This window comes from Macrobrachium nipponense, chromosome 33, assembly GCF_015104395.2.
Source record: "Macrobrachium nipponense isolate FS-2020 chromosome 33, ASM1510439v2, whole genome shotgun sequence".
Classification (NCBI taxonomy): domain Eukaryota; kingdom Metazoa; phylum Arthropoda; class Malacostraca; order Decapoda; family Palaemonidae; genus Macrobrachium; species Macrobrachium nipponense.
Genome location: NC_087219.1, coordinates 60,664,998 through 60,687,585, shown reverse-complemented (window position 1 = coordinate 60,687,585; position 22,588 = coordinate 60,664,998). Strand labels below are relative to the sequence as shown.

The 22,588-nt window shown below is 36.8% G+C and overlaps 1 protein-coding gene across 6 annotated transcripts in view; it reads right to left on the bottom strand.

Moving 5' to 3' along the window:
- LOC135203226 (mucin-2-like) overlaps positions 1–22,588 on the bottom strand; it is a 136,476-nt gene that overhangs the window by 68,654 nt on the left and 45,234 nt on the right. For all 6 annotated transcript variants that reach the window (XM_064232989.1, XM_064232990.1, XM_064232991.1 and 3 more), the window contains exon 2: positions 19,926–20,133. In XM_064232989.1, the coding sequence (XP_064089059.1) occupies positions 19,926–19,983 (58 nt within the window). In that variant the 5' untranslated portion in view covers positions 19,984–20,133. The remainder of the gene's footprint in view (positions 1–19,925; positions 20,134–22,588) is intronic.

Sequence of the window (22,588 nt, the reverse complement as noted above, 5' to 3'; positions counted from 1 at the left end):
GTCAGCTTTGAGTTTTTCCGGGGAGGAACATCGGGTTGAAATAATCCTCTTCCTGAGTATTAGGTTCTCTCAAGATCGTCCTTTATCATGGGGAAGGTTGAGGTCGAATATTGAAATGCAAGGAGCCTAGACGCACCTGTCACACCTTATCTTGCAAGCAGATATTGCCGACAGAATTTCGTCTACACTTCGCAGTCGTTTTGTAAGGGATAACTGTCGCTGTTGGCAAGATTTAAGGTTTCCTCGTGAGTCGACTGTTGCTGTTTTCAGGTTTTAAGGGTTGAATACTTTCTGACCTGTAAACTGTAGATGTCTACCTATCTTTTAGTCTACACTTCGTAGTCGTTTTGTAAGGGATAACTGTCATGAGTCGACTGTTGCTGTTTTCAGGTTTCCTCGTGAGTCGACTGTTGCTGTTTTCAAGTTTTAAGGGTTGAATACTCTCTGACCTGTAAACTGTAGAAGTCTACTTATCTTTTAAAGTTCAAGATATTTGAATACTAGAAGATAATGCTACCATGTAAACGTGATCAAGTGACACACACGTTCCCCATTGCATTTCCTTTACAGCTGATAGCTAAGGATAAATCATAAATCTTAATCAAGTGTCATTTCTCGTTAGGAAGAGTCACAAGCCACGCCCCTCGGGTGTCATAGTTGCAAGAAGTCTCTAGGAAAACGATGCTGACATTCGATGTGGATACTAATTGGATATGTCAGGTAATCTACTCTCCCCTTCACATAAAATATCCGGTATTAAGCAGCAAAAGGAAATTCTGAATGGGCAGTTTCCGCAATTAGCTTCCGATAGAATCCTAATTAACTGCATATCCGGCATTTGGGTGCGATGCTGTTCATATATTACCTGCACTCTGCCGTTCGAAGGGAAAAACTACCAACTTTTCATGTCGGTGTGATGAGATAACGCTTGTGACATTTGGGAGGCAGGAACGAAGACATATATATATCCAAATACACATCACTTTGATGTAATTGTATACGTGCATACGCACAGTCACACAAGCATATTCATATACATGCCCATAGGTAGTATGAATCACGGAGTACGACAAGCATGGGTAGTCAGCAGCTATAAAACGACCGATAGCAGAGAGAGAGAGAGAGAGCGAGAGAGAGAGAGAACGGTTTCTCATGTTTTCGTTGCCTAAGAGATAAAAATACATTCCTGGCATAAGATCCCCCGCTGCCCTATTCTGTCGCCGTTTGTCACCCCCTTCCTCGGCGGGGAGAGGTGCATCCACCCCGTTTTTTTTTTTTTTTTTTTTTTTTTTCTACCAAACATGGTAGTCGACGGCATGGGCAACCAGATGCTATTAAAACAGAATGGGGCTGTATATGCTCTGATCTTTCGAAGTGAAATGAAAAAGAAATAAAATTTAAAAAAGGAATGTAAAATAGGATACAACAGGATAAAATAAAAGGAAATATATTAACAACCGAAGTGGTATTAAGTTTCAGCGAACTTGTATTAGCAAAAGTTCAGTTTTCCGAGGTGTACTAGAAGTGCTATGACAACAACCCCTATATCAACCAATACTTTATTTATTTGTTAAGTTAATATTTTATTAATTTTTTAAAATCATTGAGTCGAGAACTAGGCTTCAGGTTAAGATGACTGACTAATAATAATAATAATAATAATAATAATAATAATAATAATAATAATAATAATAATAATAATGCATTTTTCAGTGCTATCAAAACCATGACCCCAAGTGACTCCCTCAAAAACGAAGTATTGCCAGAAATGGTGCCCTGACTTCTTACGAGCGGGAACCAGAGCTGATCCATTCGTTTGTTTGTTTGTTTGTATGGTGCTTTTACGTTGCATGGAACCAGTGGTTATTCAGAAACGGGACCAACGGCTTTACGTGACTTCCGAACCACGTCGAGAGTGAACTTCTATCACCAGAAATACACATCTCTCACTCCTCAATGGAATGGCCGAGAATCGCTGATCCATTCGTGCGTTGTACTTTACGTTTGAGTTGCTCGAACAGCTGTGAGGTTACGGAGGGTCGATCGACATTTGAGAAGGTTGTCGTTTCACAAAAGAAGAAGATAAAAAATCGGTTGTTTACCCAACGTTGTTGACAGATGGACCGGTCGTTTTTTGGGTCCATTTTCCCCAAATGGCTCCTTCATTGTTTGGGCTGCGTTAAATCACGTCTAGTACTCCCAGAGTTTTTACATCGTCATCTGCATTGTCTGTTAAATGATGTTGCTGTTCTCACGGTTTATTTTACCATAACCGTTTTTTTTTGTAGTTTTATAACTTTAATTTTGGTTTAAATAATGATCTCACGTGAAGCATAATTGAATTACATATTCATACGCTGTCTGGTTTTGTGTCCAAGATAATCAAAGGTTTTCGTAATTGTTAAAAATTACACATGACATTCAATGCGGACAAATTTTTTATTTGTTGGGTAATTTGCTAACTGATGAAACGTTTTCGCCATCAATAATAAAAAAATTAAAAAATCATCTACTTTATAAATGAATGACTTCGTCTGTAAACTTTGTCGTGAACATAATTCAAACCGAAAGCAAATATGCATTACTTAGTACAAAGTATCTGTAATGTTTGGAAGATTAACAAATCATATCTCTTTCTCCATATATATATTATATATATATATATATATATATCTATATATATAATATACATATATATATATATATATACATATATATAAATAGATATATATATATATATAGATATAAATAGAGATATATATATATATACATATATTATGTGTATATATATACATATATATAAATAATATATATATATGTATATATATATATAGTACCCTATCTAATATATATATATATATATATACATATATATAAATCTATATATATATAACTATATATATATATATATATATATATATATCTAAATATGTCAGGACATAGAAAACAATAAAAATGGGTTCTAATTCTAAACTTGAAGACCTTTTTTTGAGAGAAAGTATTTTATACGACTCAAGTAAATGAAGAGAAAGCATACTAAAGTTTAAAACATTAATGAAATCTAGAATATACAAATAATAAATAAAAAAGGTGCATTGTGACCCGCTGCTAATTTTGAAGGGAATTATGGTTCGATAATTTTATAGGTATCATGTCCCTGGACGAGAAGAAGAGATTTTGTTAATTACACTTTAAATCGCCTTTTTTAACGCAAACGTGAACGGTTCATGTAAATATGAATTACACATATATACAAAAAAACATACGTAATATATGTATATATATATATATATATATATATATATATGTATATATATTTGTACAACACATATATATATGTGTGTGTTTGGACAAGTTCATTAATTATATATTTTCTTATATGAAAAGTTCACCATTGCCATACAAATTGACAGCGTCGCACACACATGTATATATACTGTATATATATGATTTATATAAATATATAATCAGTTAGCATGAACGCAATTATGTTTAAACTGTGCACGAATATGAAGAAACAGAAATATACGAGAAAGAATGCATGCATAGATGCCCAAACATTTTATATTTAAGTATATTTTATACACCAACACACGATAGATATAGCAATAGATGTTCAAAGCGCATGCATAAGCGCAAAGTAGATGTTGAATTCACTAACATGCAAGATACCTCAGGTAGTCTACCTGTTCCTTCAGGGAAAGGTTTGTTGTGACCTATGCTTGGACCTGGCAGAAGACGCGGCCTGTATTGCCAAGTATTTATTGAGAGACTCAGGCCCAACAACCATGTGACGACAGGAACATAATAATAAAGAGTTATATAAAATTCTATATCTGACAGTAACACGATAGTATGAGGTTATAACATATTCAAAACAAAAGACTATCGAGATGACTATTTGTCTGTCCGTCTGCCCTCAGATCTTAAAACTACTGAGGCTAGATGGTTTCAGGTATAGGTATGTTGAACATCCACCGCCCAAATCATCAAATATACCAAATTGCAGCCCTCTAGCCTCACTAGATTCTATTTTATTCATGGTTGAAGTTAGCCATGATCGTGGGTCTGACACCGCTATCAGTGACAACAACACAGGCAACCAGTGGGCCGTGACTGAAAGTTTTATGGGTCTTGGCTGAGAGTTTCATACATTATACGCTGTACAGAAAACTCGATTGCGCCGAAGATACTTTGGCGTATATATTTACTTGTTTGTTTTCGTTTTGAACACAGTTTGTCTGTTGAAAGAAATTGTAAAATAACTAATCTACAAGTGACTCGATCCGTCGAGATGACAGAACACATCTGCCAACCTCTAATAACGATAAATTAAAAAATCCGGTGAATATTAGTTGGTCTTTCAATAGAGTTCAGGCGGAATCCTTGTCAAAGGTTAGAGGATACGCAGCTCTATTGCCAAGAGCTAAAACACGAGACGGAGAACTGACTTCTGGCGTTTTTCTCCGTTTCCCCTCTCTCTCCCTTCGAGAGAAGTTACAGGAGTGTAAAGGTAACGGAAACGAAATCTTATTCTCTGGTCTGATATTACTATTTCTCAGTCTACGTCATCTTTAAATGAATGTAATTATAAATGTTATAGTCTTCGTAACGAAGCGCGTTTCTCATCTGTTCGTTTTATTGAAAAGTTTAAAATTTGTCTACGTTTTCAACTTAATCTCTTATCTGCATGAGCGTGAGAAAATGGGTCATTTACATTTGCACAAACTGCAAAAAAAAAGAGCTCACACTAATTCCATTGCAGTTGTTAGATAAAACGTGGTGACAACACACTTATCTGAACGATATAGATTTATAGATAATAACAGTGGGAAGAATTGTAATTAACATAGCTGAAATTTAGCTGATGGCACCTGTTGCCATTCCAAAATAAAGTTATGGTTACTTGTACGTGGCTAGTTATTTTCATTTCGCTATGATCAGGTTCCAGTATTTGGAACTCACGCCAATCTGACCAAGACACTGTTTCAATTTAGTCTTCTCATTCAGTAAACGAAAATGAGTAACTGAACTATTCTAATAACAAAATATCTCTAAAATCATCGTTGGCGAACGAGGTCAGCTAAGTCCAGTACGAGTCTCGAAGCTGCTGAATCTTGGATATGAATGTGATGTCAGCTAAACTCATTCGCTGCGAATCTGTCAGCTGAAATCGTTCGTTGCGAATGAACTGCGAACAGGTGTTTGTTCTCTATGCAATACTCACGACAGACAGACGTGGAAGATGATGAGGCCCTTCGCCTGATCCCTCAGTGACTGACAAAAATGAAAAGATTCACCCGAGGAGGACGCCCGTGACGAATGCGTTGTAAGCACACTTGAAAGTTCGCTGATAACTGTCAGCTAGCCTTACGTAGCGCTCAGCCTACTTGCTGCTTGTTTGGGCAATTAGTCTTAAACAGCCCAACCCCCAACGACCCCCTAGGCATTCCGCCCGTCCCTCCTTCCCACCCACCCCCTAAGGGCACGTCCCTCCCAGAACAGGCTGCATGCCACGAACACATGCTGTTTATTTGTTGAAGGGGAATGCGGTCTCGAGCGCTAGTTGCGCCAACAGGTGAGCGCTCTGCCGTTTACGTTACTGAGTCAGGCTCAGGGAGGACGGAGGATTTCTTTCTCAGAACTTAAAGAAGACTGTCTCTCGCCCTTGCGAGGAATTTCTCTTCTCCATAAACTAAACTGGTACATTGTTGAGGGTGTCGAAAAAAAAAAAGAGACTGGCGTTTGCAGGTTTCCTACAAAAGATGAGCACGCTGACATCCATTTGTAGTTGGTATGTTCAATCTTCTGAATGCAAGATATCAACATACCAGGCAGCTCTCTAGACTCGGTAGTGTCTCTGAGGGCGGACAGGAAAAGCGCGGACGGACAAACAAAGCATTCTCGATAGTTTTCTTTCGCAGTAAAGTGAAAATGTGCGGATACACCTTGCGTTTAATAATTATGGCTATTATCCAAGATGTCAACAAATTGAAATGGAACACTCAGACAAGATCCCAGGCTTCTAAAACAGACTCTCAAAGACTAGAAAACCGACGTCACTGGAAAACGGGAAAATGAAAAGATGTAAATAAGTCTATTACATACGATAGATAAACATCAGTCAGATCTCGCCCAAACAAACAAAGTCAACCTTTCTTGTTTTGTCGATTTACATCTACAGGTCTGAAGGCAACTTGCTTGTTTTGGGGGGAGACTACGTAGTAAGTAGTCTCGGCTGACCCCTAAAGGGTGTTCCAGTGGGTGGTGCGTGGGCGGACAGGTGTGAGTATGGTTCGCCATCTGAATACAACGCGAAGGGGTAGGCGGAGGAAATGTCGCTGTCACGTTTACCTTGAAATCTCTCTCTCTCTCTCTCTCTCTCTCTGCCCACTAGAAAAAACTGCATGTGACCATTAACTATGCTGGAGATATGTATGATTTATATATACGTATATAGTACACACACACACACACACACATATATATATATATTTATATATATATATATATGTATATGTATAATGCGTCTGTTTTGTGTATATAACCATACATACATATGTGCATATGTATCTGTATATATATATATATATATATATGTATAACAGAATCACGAAAGTTAGGAACGTGATAAATCCTAAAATAAAGATAAATGCCACGGAGGAAATAAACGATGGAGTCTGCGAGATCTTCGGCTGAAAAGCCCTTTACTTAAGCAGCTACTGACAAAAATACGAGAAAAGACAACTACAAGAAGGTTCGTATAACTGACAGATAGGGATTATAAAAGGATTAGTGCCTAGAATCCGACACACCTGGAAGATAAGAAACCTTCCCAAACAAGCATAAACAAAGGGTGCAATTAAAGGTTTAAGACAATCATCTCAGATACAATCTCCAGACAATTAAAGGATTATAGGTGACAGCTATACGGAACCTGGTAGACAAAACCATATTCACAAAAAAATGACAGACATACATTACAATAAAAAAATTTTTTTTTTTTTTTTTTTTTTTTTTAATAACTCTAAGGCAACTGATTTTATTAAGTCAGTAATTATATATTTGAGGTCATTCTTAAACATGTTACAGATACAAGGGTCTAAATGAAAAAGGCCACGACTAACATTGAAATTACAATGAAAGTAAGTTGTATTAAAGCAGATTCTAAAAGATTTCGTGATAAGACATCTCTTGACCGTGCAATTACTGAACTGTCAATCCAATTAATTCGGTGGTTGTTTTCACTTAAATGAATAAATAATGCATTAGATTTTTGCCCAGTTTTTTACAGAGTATTTATGCTGCTTAGCCTTACTTCTAAGCCCTTGCTCGACTGTCCCGGATAGAATGAGGGACAATCCATACATGGAATTTTATATTATGTTGTTGCTTCTCTGGGGCCATTTTTTTTATTAACATTCTTTTTAGTTGTTGTTATTATAGGAAGAAACAAGGTTGACATTAAAAGCTTTTACAATGGTTTAATGGTTTCAAATCCGTTAAAAATAAGGCAAACTGAGAATGTTCTTAGAATTTTCTTTCTGTGTGTTGTTTTCAGTATAAACTTTTTGTGGGCTTTATTATAACAAAATGTCTATATATGTGAAGGATAGCATAAATCTTTCCCTATTTTTCTTATGTATTCAATTTCTTGATCCAAAATATTGTGGACTGACAATTCGTAATGCTCGTAAAACATAGAGGAAAAAATTGATATTTTTATATTAAGATGGTGGCCTGAGAAGAAATGAACATAAGTTAAGTTGTTAGTCGGTTTCCTATAAATACTGAATTTACATTGAAATGGTTTCTCTATGTATCAAAACATCTAAGAAAGGGAGGCAATTGTCTTTTTTCTAATTCTAGAGTAAACTTAATCGATGGTACCTGGTTATTTAATTTAGAGAGTAAAATCATTTAACATCAATACCGACAGGAAGAACAGCTAAACAATCATCAACGTAACGAATACCACTTTACAGGAATATGAATGATATTAGGTAAGTAGCGTTTTTCGAAAGAATTCCATATACAGGTTTGAGAGTTTTGAAAGAGCAATGGTGATAAAGGATTTCCCATTGCCATGCCAAAAATTTGTTGATAAAATTCACCATTGAATATAAACTTACAATCACAAATGCACCAAACTCGTGAAGTGAATAATGTGACTTATAGGTAGAGGTAATTCATGCTGAGTTAGTTCATTGCTAAGATATTCTAAAATAGAGTCTATAGGGACTTTAGTAAAAAAGAGAACATACGTCAAAACTAACGAATCTATCAGTAGGGCAAAGAGCAATTTTGTATAATTTTCTCAACTAAATCTAGAGAATTATATATATGAGAATCGGAGATGGTTCCAAGTAACGGGGACAAGATCTTAGTGATATATTTCGAGAGTTTATATGAAATTGAACCAACAGTAACTGATAATAGCCGCATAGGGTTATTTTCTTTGTGCGTTTTGACTAATCCATATAAGTAAGGTAGCGAAGGAGAATTGACTGACAATTTGCCTAGTAGTTCTGTTTTATCTTTAAGGATACTTTTCACTATGCTATTGAAGTTTTTTTATGACTTGATCAAGAGGATTTTTTTGTTAGTTTTTTATAAGTCACATCATCATCCAGTAGGGCTTGCATACGTGATATGTAGTCAGCTTTTATCTAAAATTACTATACTATTTGACTTATCCGCTTTTTGTGATGTGGATAGTATTGTCCTTTTTAGATCGGTCAACTTTTCTTATAGCGAGGCAGGGAAGTTACTTTCATGCTTAACCATTGGCAAAAAGCTCCGTAAACAATACCTTAATCATGTCGACATGATTTTGAGGAGATCAATATTTTTCAAATTTACTTAGGGATTACCCCAATCATTAAAAGCCGAGGTCTACTTGTTGCAAAGAAAGATAAAACCATATCCAAGCGCACTCACAACATTTCACTTATTTGTTTACTAGATAAGTTAACACACAAATCTTGAACGTGCATTCTACCTGGGACAGTCGAGCAAGGGGCTTAGAAGTAAGGCTAAGCCAGCATAAAAATACTCTTGTAAAAACTGGGCAAAAATCTAATGCATTTATTTATTCATTTAAGTGAAAACAACCACCGAATTAATGGATTGACAGTTCAGTAATTGCACGGTCAAGAGATGTCTTATACGAAATCTTTTAGAATCTGCTTTAATACAACCTTACTTTTCATTGTAATTTCAATGTAGTCGTGGCCTTTTTCATTTAGACCCTTGTATCTGTAACATGTTTAAGAATGACCTCAAAATATATAATTTCTGACTTAAATAAAAATCAGTTGCCTTAGAGTTATTAAAAAAAAAAAAAAAAAAAAAAAAATTTTTTATTGTAATGTATGTCTGTCATTTTTGTGAATATGGTTTTTGTCTACCAGTTCCGTATAGCTGTCACCTATAATCCCTTTAATGTCTGGAGATTGTATCTGAGATGATTGTGTTCCTTAACCTTTTAATTGCACCCTTTGTTTATGCTTGTTTGGAAGTTTCTTATCTTCCAGGGTGTCGGATTCTAGGCCATAATCCGTTTATAATCCTATCTGTCAGTTATACGAACCTTCTTGTATTGTCTTTTCTCGTATTTTTTGTCAGTAGCTGCTTAAGTAAAGGGCTTTTCAGCCGAAAGATCTCGCAGACTCCATCGTTTTTTATTTTCCTCCGTGGCATTTTTATCTTTATTTTATGGATTTATCACGTTCCTAACTTTCGTGATTCTGTTGTTATACATAATGAGGGCACGTTTACTTTCGCTATCCTGTTTTCCTCTTTTGAGTGTGTTGTCACTACCTTCTCCAAGTCTCTTGTGGCTGCACATTCAACCAGAATTCGTCTTAATTCCTGAAGAAGTGCCTTCTGAACAAGTGCCTCCTAAATCCTTGCTGCCACGCCGTCTAAGAAGATATGACAATCACCCATTCATGAATTTAGTGCCATGATGTTGAAACAGCACATAGCAGCCGCCAAACAGAAGAGAAAGAAAAATTCAGGAATTTAACTGGAAAGAACAAGGATCCTCTTTCAATCATTCTATCCCGGTTGATTGGAAGGACTCGCTGCGCGGGAAATTTACGAAAAACTACGTAGGACTACAGATGCCCTGAAAAAGAAACTCGACAGAAAAGAAAACTAAAAAATCTTATTGATAGCAGTGATTGGACTAATTGTGCACGTCAAGATTGTGTTGTTAACTTATCTAGTCAAACAAATAAGTGAAAATGTTGTGAGTGCGCTTGGATATGGTTTATCTTTCTTTGCAACAGTAGACCTTCGGCTTTAATGATTGGTCATCCCTAAGTAAAATTTGAAAAATATTGTGATCTTCCTCAAAATCATGTCGACATGATTAAAGGTATTGTTTACGAGCTGCCAATGTTAAGCATGAAAGTAACTTCCCTGCTCGCTATAGAAAAGTTTTGACCGTCTTAAAAAGACAATACTATCCACGTCACAAAAGCGGATAAGTCAATAGTATAGTAATTTTAGATAAAGCTGACTACATATCACGTATGCAAGCCCTACTGGATGATGATGTGACTTATAAAAAACTAACAAAAAATCCTCTTGATCAAGTCATAAAAAACTTCATAGCATAGTGAAAAGTATCCTTAAAGATAAAAACAGAACTACTAGGCAAAGCCCCTTGTCAGTCAATTCTCCTTCGCTACCTTACTTATATGGATTAGTCAAAACGCACAAGAAAATAACCCTATGCGCCCTATATCAGTACTGTTGGTTCAATTTCATATAAACTCTCGAAATATATCACTAAGATCTTGTCCCCGTACTTGGAACCATCTCCGATTTCTCCATATATATAATTCTCTAGATTTAGTGATAAATTATACAAAATTGCTCTTTGCCCTACTGATAGATTCGTTAGTTTTGACGTATGTTCTCTTTTTACTAAAGTCCTATAGACCTCTATTTTAGAATATCTTAGCAATGAACTAACTCAGCATGAATTACCTCTACCTATAAGTCACATTTATTTCACTCACTGAGTTTGTGCATTTGTGATTGTAAGTTTTATATTCAATGGTGAATTTTATCAACAAATTTTTGGCATGGCAATGGGAAATCCTTTTATCACCATTGCTCTCAAACCTGTATATGGAATCTTCGAAAAACGCTACTTACCTAATATCATTCATATTCCTGTAAAGTGGTTATCGTTACGTTGATGATTGTTTAGCTGTTCTTCCTGTCGGTATTGATGTTTTTTTTTTTTTTTTTTTTTAAATGATTTACTCTCTAAATTAAATAACCAGGTACCGGTACCAATCGATTAAGTTTACTCTAGAATTAGAAAAAGAACAATTGCCTCCCCTTCTTAGATGTTTTGATACATAGAGAACCATTTCAATAAATTCAGTATTATAGGAACCGACTAACAACTTAACTTATGTTCATTTCTTCTCAGGCCACCATCTTAATATAAAAATATCAATTTTTTTCCTCTATGTTTTTAACCGAGCATTACGAATTGTCAGTCCACAATATTTGGGATCAAGAAAATTGAAGAACATAAAAAAAGAAAAATAGGAAAGATTTATGCTATCCTTCACATATATTAGACATTTGTTATAATAAAGCCCACAAAAAGTTTTATACTGAAAACAACACCACGAAAGAAATTTCTAAGAACATTCTCAGTTTGCCTTATTTAACGGATTTGAAACCATTAAACCATTGTTAAAAGCTTTTAATGTCAACCTTGTTTCTTCCTATAATAACACACTAAAAAGAATGTTAATAAAAAATGGCCCCCAGAGAAAGCAACAACATAATATATAAAAATTCCATGTATGGATTGTCCCTCATTCTACCTGGGACAGTCGAGCAAGGGCTTAGAAGTAAGGCTAAGCCAGCATAATACTCTGTAAAAAACGGGTGGGCAAAAAATCTAATGCATTATTTATTCATTTAAGTGAAAACAACCACCGAATTAATTGGATTGACAGTTCAGTAATTGCACGGTCAAGAGATGTCTTATCACGAAATCTTTTAGAATCTGCTTTAATACAACTTACTTTTCATTGTAATTTCAATGTTAGTCGTGGCCTTTTTCATTTAGACCCTTGTATCTGTAACATGTTTAAGAATGACCTCAAATATAATAATTACTGACTTAAATAAAAATAAAAATCAGTTGCCTAGAGTTATTAAAAAAAAAAAAAAAAAAAAAAAAAAAAAAAAAAAAAAAAAAAAAAATTTTTATTGTAATGTATGTCTGTCATTTTTTGTGAATATGGTTTTGTCTACCAGGTTCCGTATAGCGTCACCTATAATCCTTTAATTGTCTGGAGATTGTATCTGAGATGATTGTCTTAAACCTTTAATTGCACCCTTTGTTTATGCTTGTTTGGGAAGGTTTCTTATCTTCCAGGTGTGTCGGATTCTAGGCACTAATCCTTTTATAATCCCTATCTGTCAGTTATACGACCTTCTTGTATTGTCTTTTCTCGTATTTTTGTCAGTAGCTGCTTAAGTAAAGGGCTTTTCAGCCGAAAGATCTCGCAGACTCCATCGTTTTTTATTTTTCCTCCGTGGCATATCTATATATATATATATATATATATATATATTATATATATATATAGATATTATATATATATATATATTATATATTATTATATAAATATTATAATTATATATATGTATATATTATACTATATATTATATTCATATATATATAAAATATATATGTATATTATACATACACACACACACACACGCACGCGCGCATGCTTAACTCATCGCCCTTAATGAAGACTCTCTTTACGGAGTAATGTGTACTTCTAATTAGCAAAATAAACCTATTACGATAAAAGTAGCAACAAAACGCGTGAATATTCTGTAACAATAATCTAGACAATGAATGTTCTTGAGATAGAGCAAGGGGGTGGGGGGGGGGGGTGTGGGGGGGGGGGGGGGGGGGGGGCGGGGGGAGAATTGGTACGTTCCCTGGGGAACCTAAATATGTGAATATTTTATGGTAAGGAATAATATTACAATAACAATAATGTTAAAATGAATGGCTGCGCTTAGCAAATAAATTTTATATGACTGTTTCTAGCCTTCCTGTTATTCGCTTTTCTGGCTCAGCAATATTATTTAATGACTGGCCAATATTCATACTGGTATTTAATAGAGAGGATGCGGGAATGTTTTATTACAAAAAAAAAAAAAAAAAAAAACAGGGATGCTGGTGGCTGGTATATCAGAGTTCATGTTCGTGTAGGGTTCGTCAACTGGTATAAATGAAGGCTGGATAACTGGTCTTATTCAAACGGGGTTCGTATGTTGGTATAACTGGTAGTGCCCGGGCAGGGTTCGTCGTCGAGTATTCAGGCTGGTATTTTTTCCAGTTTTGCTGGTATTATGCTAATCACTAATATACTCACCATCACGATCACTATACTCTGTTTTTTTCCATCTGTCCATCAGCCTGTGGTGGTCGCGTATGGTAACACTGCGTCCCGGGCTTTAAATAGTTACGCTTTGAGTAAGTTTTAGGTAAATAAAAGGATATCTGGGTGTACATTTGCAACTGGAAAGTGTTTTAATAATTTACTGTATGCGAATTACACCGTTAATATTCGAAATAGGATATTATTTAAAGTCCAGGACGCAGTGTTACCATGCGCAAACACCATAGGCGGATGGACAGATGGAAAAAAAACAGAGTATAATCATTTTAGTTATTTCACCAGCGAATACAATACTTCTCCATTAGGTAACCTACTATCTCTCTTTCGATGTTCTATAACGATCAAAATAAGTCAGAACGCTGCATATTCAGTTCATTTCTCCTCTTTGTCTATTGATTTATTTGAAAAACTGCTGAGGCTAGAGGGCTGCAAATTGGTATGTTGAGCATCCATCCTCCAATCATCAGACATAACAAATTGCAGCCCCCTAGCTTCAGAATTTTTTTTTTATTTTTTATATAAGGTTATAGTTAGCCATGATCGTGCGTCTGGCGCCGCTATGGGCACCAACAACACAGGGCACCACCGGGTCGTGGCTGAAAGTTTCATGGGCCGTGGATAAGAGTTTAATACAGCATTATATGCTGTACTGAAAGCAGCTCGATGGCGGCGAAGAGACTTCGGCGTATTTTTTACTAGGTATCCCGGAATTGAGTTTTACTGCGCATTTTCTGATCAATTTATCAGCAGTTGTTTATTGTCTATACAGTAGGGTACTATGTATAATATAATAATAATAATAATAATAATAAACAATAATAATAATAATAATAAGAAAAGATATCTCTTTTAGACCTCAAATGAAACACAAAATTAAGTAGACGTTTCAAATATGTCGTGTGAAATTTTTCGATAAAACCCCAGACTAACTTCTATCATTTTTTTGCGGTCTGATTTTTTTACGCATGCGGAAACGGAATCGAGTCAGCCGTTAAACCAGTGATGCGAAGAAGTACGTGCTGATGCTGACTGCTGAGTGAAAAGTGGTTGCGATGCTCTTCGCTTCTCACAGTCGTCATCAGTAAGAGGCCAATAAGTTCGATTCCCCCCCCCCCCCCCCCCCCCCCCCCCCCACCCCACCCCCCCCCCCCCCCCACCCCCCTGGGAGGGACGGTAGAGGCAAGTTCATTCAAATCACAAGTTTCCTTATTTATCCAAGCATTTGTTTGCCATTGGTAGAATAGGGAATGAGGTTTGCAAGTAAAAATGTGCACTGACGATTCTTCGGCGTGATCGAGTTTTCTGTACAGCGTATAGTGATGTATGAAACACTCAGCTGCGGCCAATGAAACTTTCAGCCACAGCCCATTGTTGAACTGTGTTGTTGGCACCTATAGCGTTGCCAGACGCATGATCATGTCCAACTTTAACCACGAATAAAGTAAAAGCTACTGAGGCAAGATGGCTGCAATTTGATGTATTTGATGATTGGAGGGTGAATGACCAACATTCCAATTTGCAGCCCTTTAGCCTCAGTAGTTTTTAAGATCTGAGGGCGGACAGATAAGGGTGCGGACGGACATAGAAAGCCTCTCAATAGTTTCTTTTGCAGAAAACTAAAAGGAAATAGAATTTCAGAAACAGGTGCAGTTCTCTTTTTCATTGTTCTAAACTTTTTTCTCCTACCATTCCATCATTTTATTAATAATGATAATACAGTCTCATAATCATCATCCTTAGTAGTAGTAGTAGCAATGGGGTCTAGCCTTTACAACAGCAGCGCCCAGCGGTAGCGCGTCGTGAAAGAATGCAGTAAACAATTATCGTAGATCAGAGCGCTCTTGCTTGGACATACGGTACCACTGTACTGTGGTGTTTACGAAAGCTCATTTTGTTATCTGGGCACACATTCCCTGTTTTCTTTCATTCTTTTTATTCTTCCTTTTGCCGTTTTTCTTAAAATCTGTGCTGTATCCTATGTCTTTATACAAACTGTTATTGCTTTTATAAGCCTCTCGTATTCCTTGCGAGTGAAATCTCAAAACATTTCAATAACATTGAGCCGGCTACTTTTTAATCACTGTCATCCATAAAATTAATCCAACTTGTCAGATCTACGTTGTCAGCATTCTGTCTGACATTGGGTACACAGGTTTAGCGCACAAGACGTGACTTGAATTTAGAAAACAATCTCTCACTATTACCAACAGCGCAGACAAGTTCGTCGTGCACGCGAGGACTCCTACGGCCAGCCTTCTTGGTAAATTTCAAATTTAATCACTATTTATAAAACATTTTGAATGTTTTTTTTTCGCAAACAGTTCAGGGTTTTCGCCACTGTTCCCATTCTGAACGACACTTAATGCGATGTGGGATTGGCAGCATTGTTTCCGCGGTTTTGTTTGAGCTTGACCAATTACGTTATTCCAACGAACTGAGAAGCGTTTAAAAATGATTTACTTTGTACGTATTACATATATATGATAAGAAGCAAATATACGTGGCTCTAGCAAGAGTATCTTGCGAGTTCTTAGCAGAATGACGTTCGTTCAATTTCCCAAAACAATCTGCAGAGTAGCAACACCTGGGCACATGGAACTGTGACGTCGTGTCGTGTTGCATTGCTTTGTCGTCCCACTTATCCCTGAGGGTCGGGCGGGAGCCACTAGAGTCGCTCTTTCGCCCCACGTTTCGCAACTTTTTTTTGTTTTGTTTTTCCGGGAATTTTAGGCCAACCCGGGTAGGTGTTTAACACGCCACTTCCTCTAGACGGGACAATTTTCGGTCTGCCTCCTCCTCCTCCTCCTTCGACTGAAAAGACCGCGCCTTTTGCAGCTCTATACTCTGTTTTTTTTCATCTGTCCTCCGCCTATGGTGTTTTTGTATGGTAACACTGCGTCCCGGGCTTTAGATAGTTACGCTATTTGTAAGTTTTAGGTAAATAAAAGGATATCTGGGTGTACATTTGCAACTGAAAAGTGTTTTAATAATTTTCTGTATGCGAATTACACCGTTAATATGCGAAATAGGATATTATTATAATCGTTGAATGTAAGCTGAATGTAACTATCTAAAGCCCGGGACGCAGTGTTGCCATACAAAAACACCACAGGCGGATGGACAAATGAAAAAAAACAGAGTAGTCGTTGGTAGTTCAAACAGACCTATATTTTTATGCTTTGCGTGTTGTCGGCTACGGACTTGAGAGGTATATTAATGGACGAGACTTCCTTTTTATATGAATCTTATTTACTATTATACCTTCCTGCAGTTGAGTCAGTGCTGGCATAAGGCCAATTTAACCTAACAACCAAGATAACAATGAAAATATTGAACCAGACAAAAACTTCTTCCATTTTTCTTCTGTAGATGGATAAAGAAGCCCACAATAAAAATATTTCCAAATAAGACGTAATTGCTCAGTGTGACAGGAAGGTTATTAGGATGAACATCAGGTTATTATGACAATTTATAAGGACGATCATCCATTCATACGGTAATAGAGATAAACGTAGCAAAAAGGAAGATGCGCTGTAATGAAGACGAAAACAATATACAAAAGATGATGCAGGGAAGAGAACCGATAAAATCCGATTTTACGTTCACATTTTTTTTTTAACTCTCGTGACATGCGGTCTTTTCTCTCTCTCTCTCTCTCTCTCTCTCTCTCTCTCTCTCTCTCTCTCTCTCTCTCTCTCCCAAGTCTCCTATACTTTTATACTCAAACAGGCAAGAGCTCGTGGTAACTAAAGAGAGCTTTATCTAACAAAGACACTGTGGCTGTCAAGGGAATTCGTACAGACTAATATATCATATCAAATATAGTAATTCATTTTATGATGCTTTACCCCTGGCTCCTTCCTCCCCCCCGCCCCTATATGATTTGTTCCAATATCTTTTCCATCAGATCAATTACGCTCCACTTCTTCGTTTTTTATTCTTGATGGTCATTGCCGTTCTTCTATTGTTTTGGAAACTTTGATGTATATACGGATACCGAATATTTTATTCTATTTTTCAAGAACAGAAAATTAGTTTCGTCCTTTTTAAGAATTTTCGTCACCTCTCTCTCTCTCTCTCTCTCTCTCTCTCTCTCTCTCTCTCTCTCTCTCTCCATACGATTTACAATCTCGATGCATCGCCCAATTTCGTCAGTCAGTCATAAAAACATCCGATTATCAACATTCCCTCATCTGATTTAATCCGACATATCAATATGGATGTTAAAATTCGTCATTTTTTGCTAACTCAAGTGATACAAATGTAATGCTCAAATATTGATGTGCTGTAGGTAACTATGGGCAAAATTTGACGAAAGCTGGTAACAGCTAAAATAAGTAGGAGAGAATTACAGCAGCCCAAGACAATGGGACTGGTATTGTCCCACGATAGAAAAATATTCCCCTCGTCAAATCAGCACTGATTATTAAGTAAATAACTGTCAATTTGACATTGTCCCATTACAGAGATACTGTTCTCTTTGCAAATACCCATCATTACATTTAACTGCTTGCGGTACAAATACTTCCAGATCGGAAATTGTTCGCGAGTGAAATGGAGTCCATGAAGCAAAAATTGTCGTTAACGTAGCATTGTCCATTAACTTGCATTTTTGACGGAATGAGAACGATTTAGTTGGATGAATACTGATCAACTGATTGAAATATTGTTCAGCAGATAATACCGTGTCTAAGATAAATACTGATGCATCAAATAAATTCTCCTTCACAGGATAAAAACTAATCCGTCGACTTTTAGAAACTGTTCATCAGTCGTTGCATTTAACAAATAAAATTAAGTACGCCAAATAAATATGTTATCATGAATAAACGAATAAATATTGTTCGCCAAGACAATACTAATCGGAAGATAAAAACTGGTCTGCTGACTGAAATAATATTGTTCATCAAGAGATACTATGTCTTCATAAAATCATTGTCGATCAAAAAAGTTACACGCTTTATAAGATGATTACTAATCCACTGACTTGAACTTGAATACTGTTCAACAAACCGAGTAAGACAAGGCCCATCAAATATGTGTGTATATATATATATATATAATATATATATAAATATATATATATATATATATATATACTATATATTATACTACATATTATATATATACATATACTACATATTTATATATATATATATATATATATAGTATATATATATATCATACATATCTTGTCATAATATAACTACTGTTCGGAACAGAACACCATATAGAATTCAGGCCAAAAGGCCAAGCACTGGGACCTATGAGGTCATTCAGCGCTGAAAGGATAACTGACATTAACGAGGGGTCGACCAGTGTAACTGGAGGAAAACCTCGCAGTTGGACTATGAAAAAATTGTTAGAGGGGGTGGAAAGTCAGATAGAAAAAAAGATTATGAACGGAGGTACGCTAAAAGGAATGAAAGAGGTTGCAGCTAGGGGCCTAAGGGAATAACGCCTACAGGACGCCACGTGAGGTTCAGTGATGGCAAAAACCCGGCCCAAGCCCCACAGGGAACTATAACTATTGGTCCAACAAGCAAACCCTAGCGTGTACAAACGGAAATGCTGCCCAAAACGATGCATGAAATAAGTACCAATATTCACCCAGTTAACAAGCTTCCCAAATTGAAGCCTAATCCATCGAATAAAAGGCGGTTCATCAAGCAAATACCGCCTCATCATGACTTCCGTCCCTCCCTCTCATTCAGAAACTGGGTTGCGTCTAAGGCATTGTCGTCGGAGCTTGAATTAAGTGATTAACACAACATTGATGTCAGCGACACACTTACTCATCATCGTTGCCCTTCTCTCCCTGACCCCCTACCAACCCCCTTTTTATATATTTTTTTTAGTGGAATAATCAGAGAAATGTCCGTTTTGTTATCCATGTGCTTTTACAAAAGCCTGTTTTTATCTGTAGCCGTATGTCTTTGTGTATTGCATCTTCTTGCTGGGTCATGAGGGTTCAAACGACATATTTACATGAAGGTTTTTAAAGATTTTCCCTGAAGTCTCTTCAATAAAGTAAACATAGTTGTATATAAAAATGATCAGTCTCCCAAAAACACTGAAGCTGCCGGAGATGCATTTATATTTACAAATGAGTTTGACATTTTTAGTTAAAAACTGCGACATTATTAGTTACAGTCCGCGACATTTTTAGTTAAGAAATTGCAAGTACATCCCTGATTAATGTCATGTCAGCTAACTATCAGAACTTCAAAGTTGTCTACGAAAATTAAGTGACAAAACTTTGTCTATTTCCCCTCGAGAACACAAAATTCTCCCAACTCTACTTCTTGCGAAGTTCTCCAAGCGATCACTGCAACACAGATTTGCGAGTCTGGCTGGCGCTTCATCAAGAGCCCGTGCTGGCATAAAGCCAGCCAGCAGCTTCACCTAACCACATCAACAAAGGCCTTAAAGGGTTGAAGGAAGTGTTGGTGTACTTACCGAGCCGCTGGTCCCATTCGGTTTCCCGAAAGGGACTTTCTTGAACCCTCGAAGTCATTGCTTTGTATCCTTCCTCTCCTGACGGCGTCGTGGGGAATACCTCGGGTCACACTTGCAATTCGGTCGTTTATTTCAGGGGGGCTTTTCCTAAAGGCTTAATTCTATAGAGTTCGAACTTATTTTCTCTTGCACTACAGTACGCACTCCTCTGTCGAAAGAGAAATAAAAGATAACACTGTGTAAGTCACTTGATCGCCTATATTTGCTTTGCTAGTTATATTTCTCATTAGAAACAAACAACACCTAAAATTTCCTTGAACAATCACGAAAGAAATTAGTATCAACACAAAATGTCTAAACGTAAACATTGCAATTTCCTCATTGCTAGCAATTTTAATGCTCTGTAATTGTCACACACAAACTTTAGATACAAGTGTACAGATATAAATGAGAGAAAGAGAGAGAGAGAGAGAGAGAGAGAGAGAGAACGTCCGTGACAGACCCTTGCTATGACACTGTTCTGTTTCAGTCTGTGGAAGAAACGATCTCGTTTGAGGGAGCTCTGCTCACAACCCTCCAAGCCGCGCTACGGCTCACTACGGTGTGGGGGCTGCCTCGTATGTGTGTGTTTGTGTGTGTGTGTGTGTGTGTTTCTGAGGCCCGGTCTGTCTTCTCCGAACGCACCGACCCTGGGCCCTACCCCCCCTGCCCCCTCAGAAAAAAAACTCCTATTTATAGAGGTGTACGTACTATTCCGATTCGTTTTTCGGTGTCTGAACTCACGGACGCGACGGGTGTTCGGGACCCTCGTGTTTTGACTCGTTACTTGCGCGGATCTCGTCATTGGCCTGAAAAGGGCCTCTATGTTTTCTTTGGAGCTTTTCATGCATCAACTATTACAGAGCGTGACTGGAAGGGCGGATCACGTTAATTGGTTTGAATGCAGACTAGCCCTTGAAAGCAATTGGTTTTAATCAATTGAATTGGAATCGTGATGTATGTCGAGGCAATGCTGAAGATCTGCCATATATATTGCACATGTCTGACACAATGTGTATTCGTGCATTATTTTTGTATGTTTAACACCGATGTCTGTGTGTGATGGATTCTGAGGTCAGTTATCTCAAAATCTCTCTCTAAATATATATATATATAATATATATGATATATAATATATATATATTTTATATATATATATATATATATATATATAGCGCAAGATAATGCTCAAAGCAATTGCAGAATTATTCAAATACTGGCGCCATTTTCGGCAAACGTGTATTATATATATATATATATATATTATATATATATATATATATATATATATATATATATATATATATACAGTAACAGACAAAAATAAGCAGAGTAATAGACAAACACACCATTCCTCCAGTCAACCCAACGCTAGTGACAGTGACGGTCTGACATCCTCGTCATTACTAGGATTTATCACTTGAGCTGTGTTGATATGGAGGCGAAAACTGTCACCGTTCGTTTTCTTCGCAGATCTTTTCAGATTTTAAGTGGAAAAAGAATAAGAAGAAGAAAACCCGAGTGCTGGCCCTGCTTCAGGTTTAATAGGCCGGCAAAGACATATGAGAAAAACAAGAAGACTTGACGAGAAACCTGGGACGTGAAGAAAAACGGAAAATGAAAGAAAAATAACAAGAAAGAAGAAATAAGGGAGAACGTGGGAGTTGTTTACGAGGGAAGTAGCAGTCGTCGGCGGTGACCACTCTGCTCCCCCATTGTTGCTGTAATTGGCAAGAAAGATGCAAAGGTCTCTAACTAATACTCATTCCTATTGTTAGCCGTTACTCGCTAACGGCCTCCGAGGATCGCAGATTTAGGGAAACATGGCGGGACGGTTGACACATCGACCAAATTATCCAGTAGTTTTATCGCGCTCGACCTCGACCATCCTTTAGGTAATGGCAGGAAGTGGTTCATTGCGAAGATAACCTATCTCTGAATAAAAGAACTGATTGCGTCATTGCAACAAAAGGGGGTTAATTGAGTACAGAGCGGACAGCGTTTGACTGTACGTCACAATGCCCGAAGAAAGATGGCGTTCGATATATCTTGTTACCGCGCGTTTTATGAGATCGTGTTGCACGACGTAATCCATTTAGTAGAAAATATGAGACACGTCGTCCGCTCTATGAAGTGTGGTCGCTATAACGAAGTAGGAGACAGCTTATGCTTTTTAATTCTCCCAAAGGGAAGTTTTTTCTTCTTTTTTTTCAGGTTGATTTGTTCTCCTTTCTGCCCGATTTTTATAGCATCGGGTAAAAAAGAATACCACAAGCATATGCTTAAAATCATTCCACGAGATCATTGGTATTTGTTTGAATTCTTCGCACACTTTTACGTTTGTCTGTTAGTCAGGATTCTGAAAAGATGAGGATCGGGTTTTCAGTGATTAACATTATTCGCTGGAAATCGAATACAGACCCAGTGAGTGGAGGCGACCGAGCTGTTCTAAGTCTACCCATTTTTTTTTTTTTTTTTTTTTTTTTTTTTTTTTTTTTTTTTTAGAGCGACTCATTATGTATCTGTTGATCAGCCGTTTGTCGTGGGTCGCAGCCAGATATGAAGAGAAGAGGCCAGAAAATAAGGAAAACAACTTTGATTGATTATAGTATTGTGTCAATACT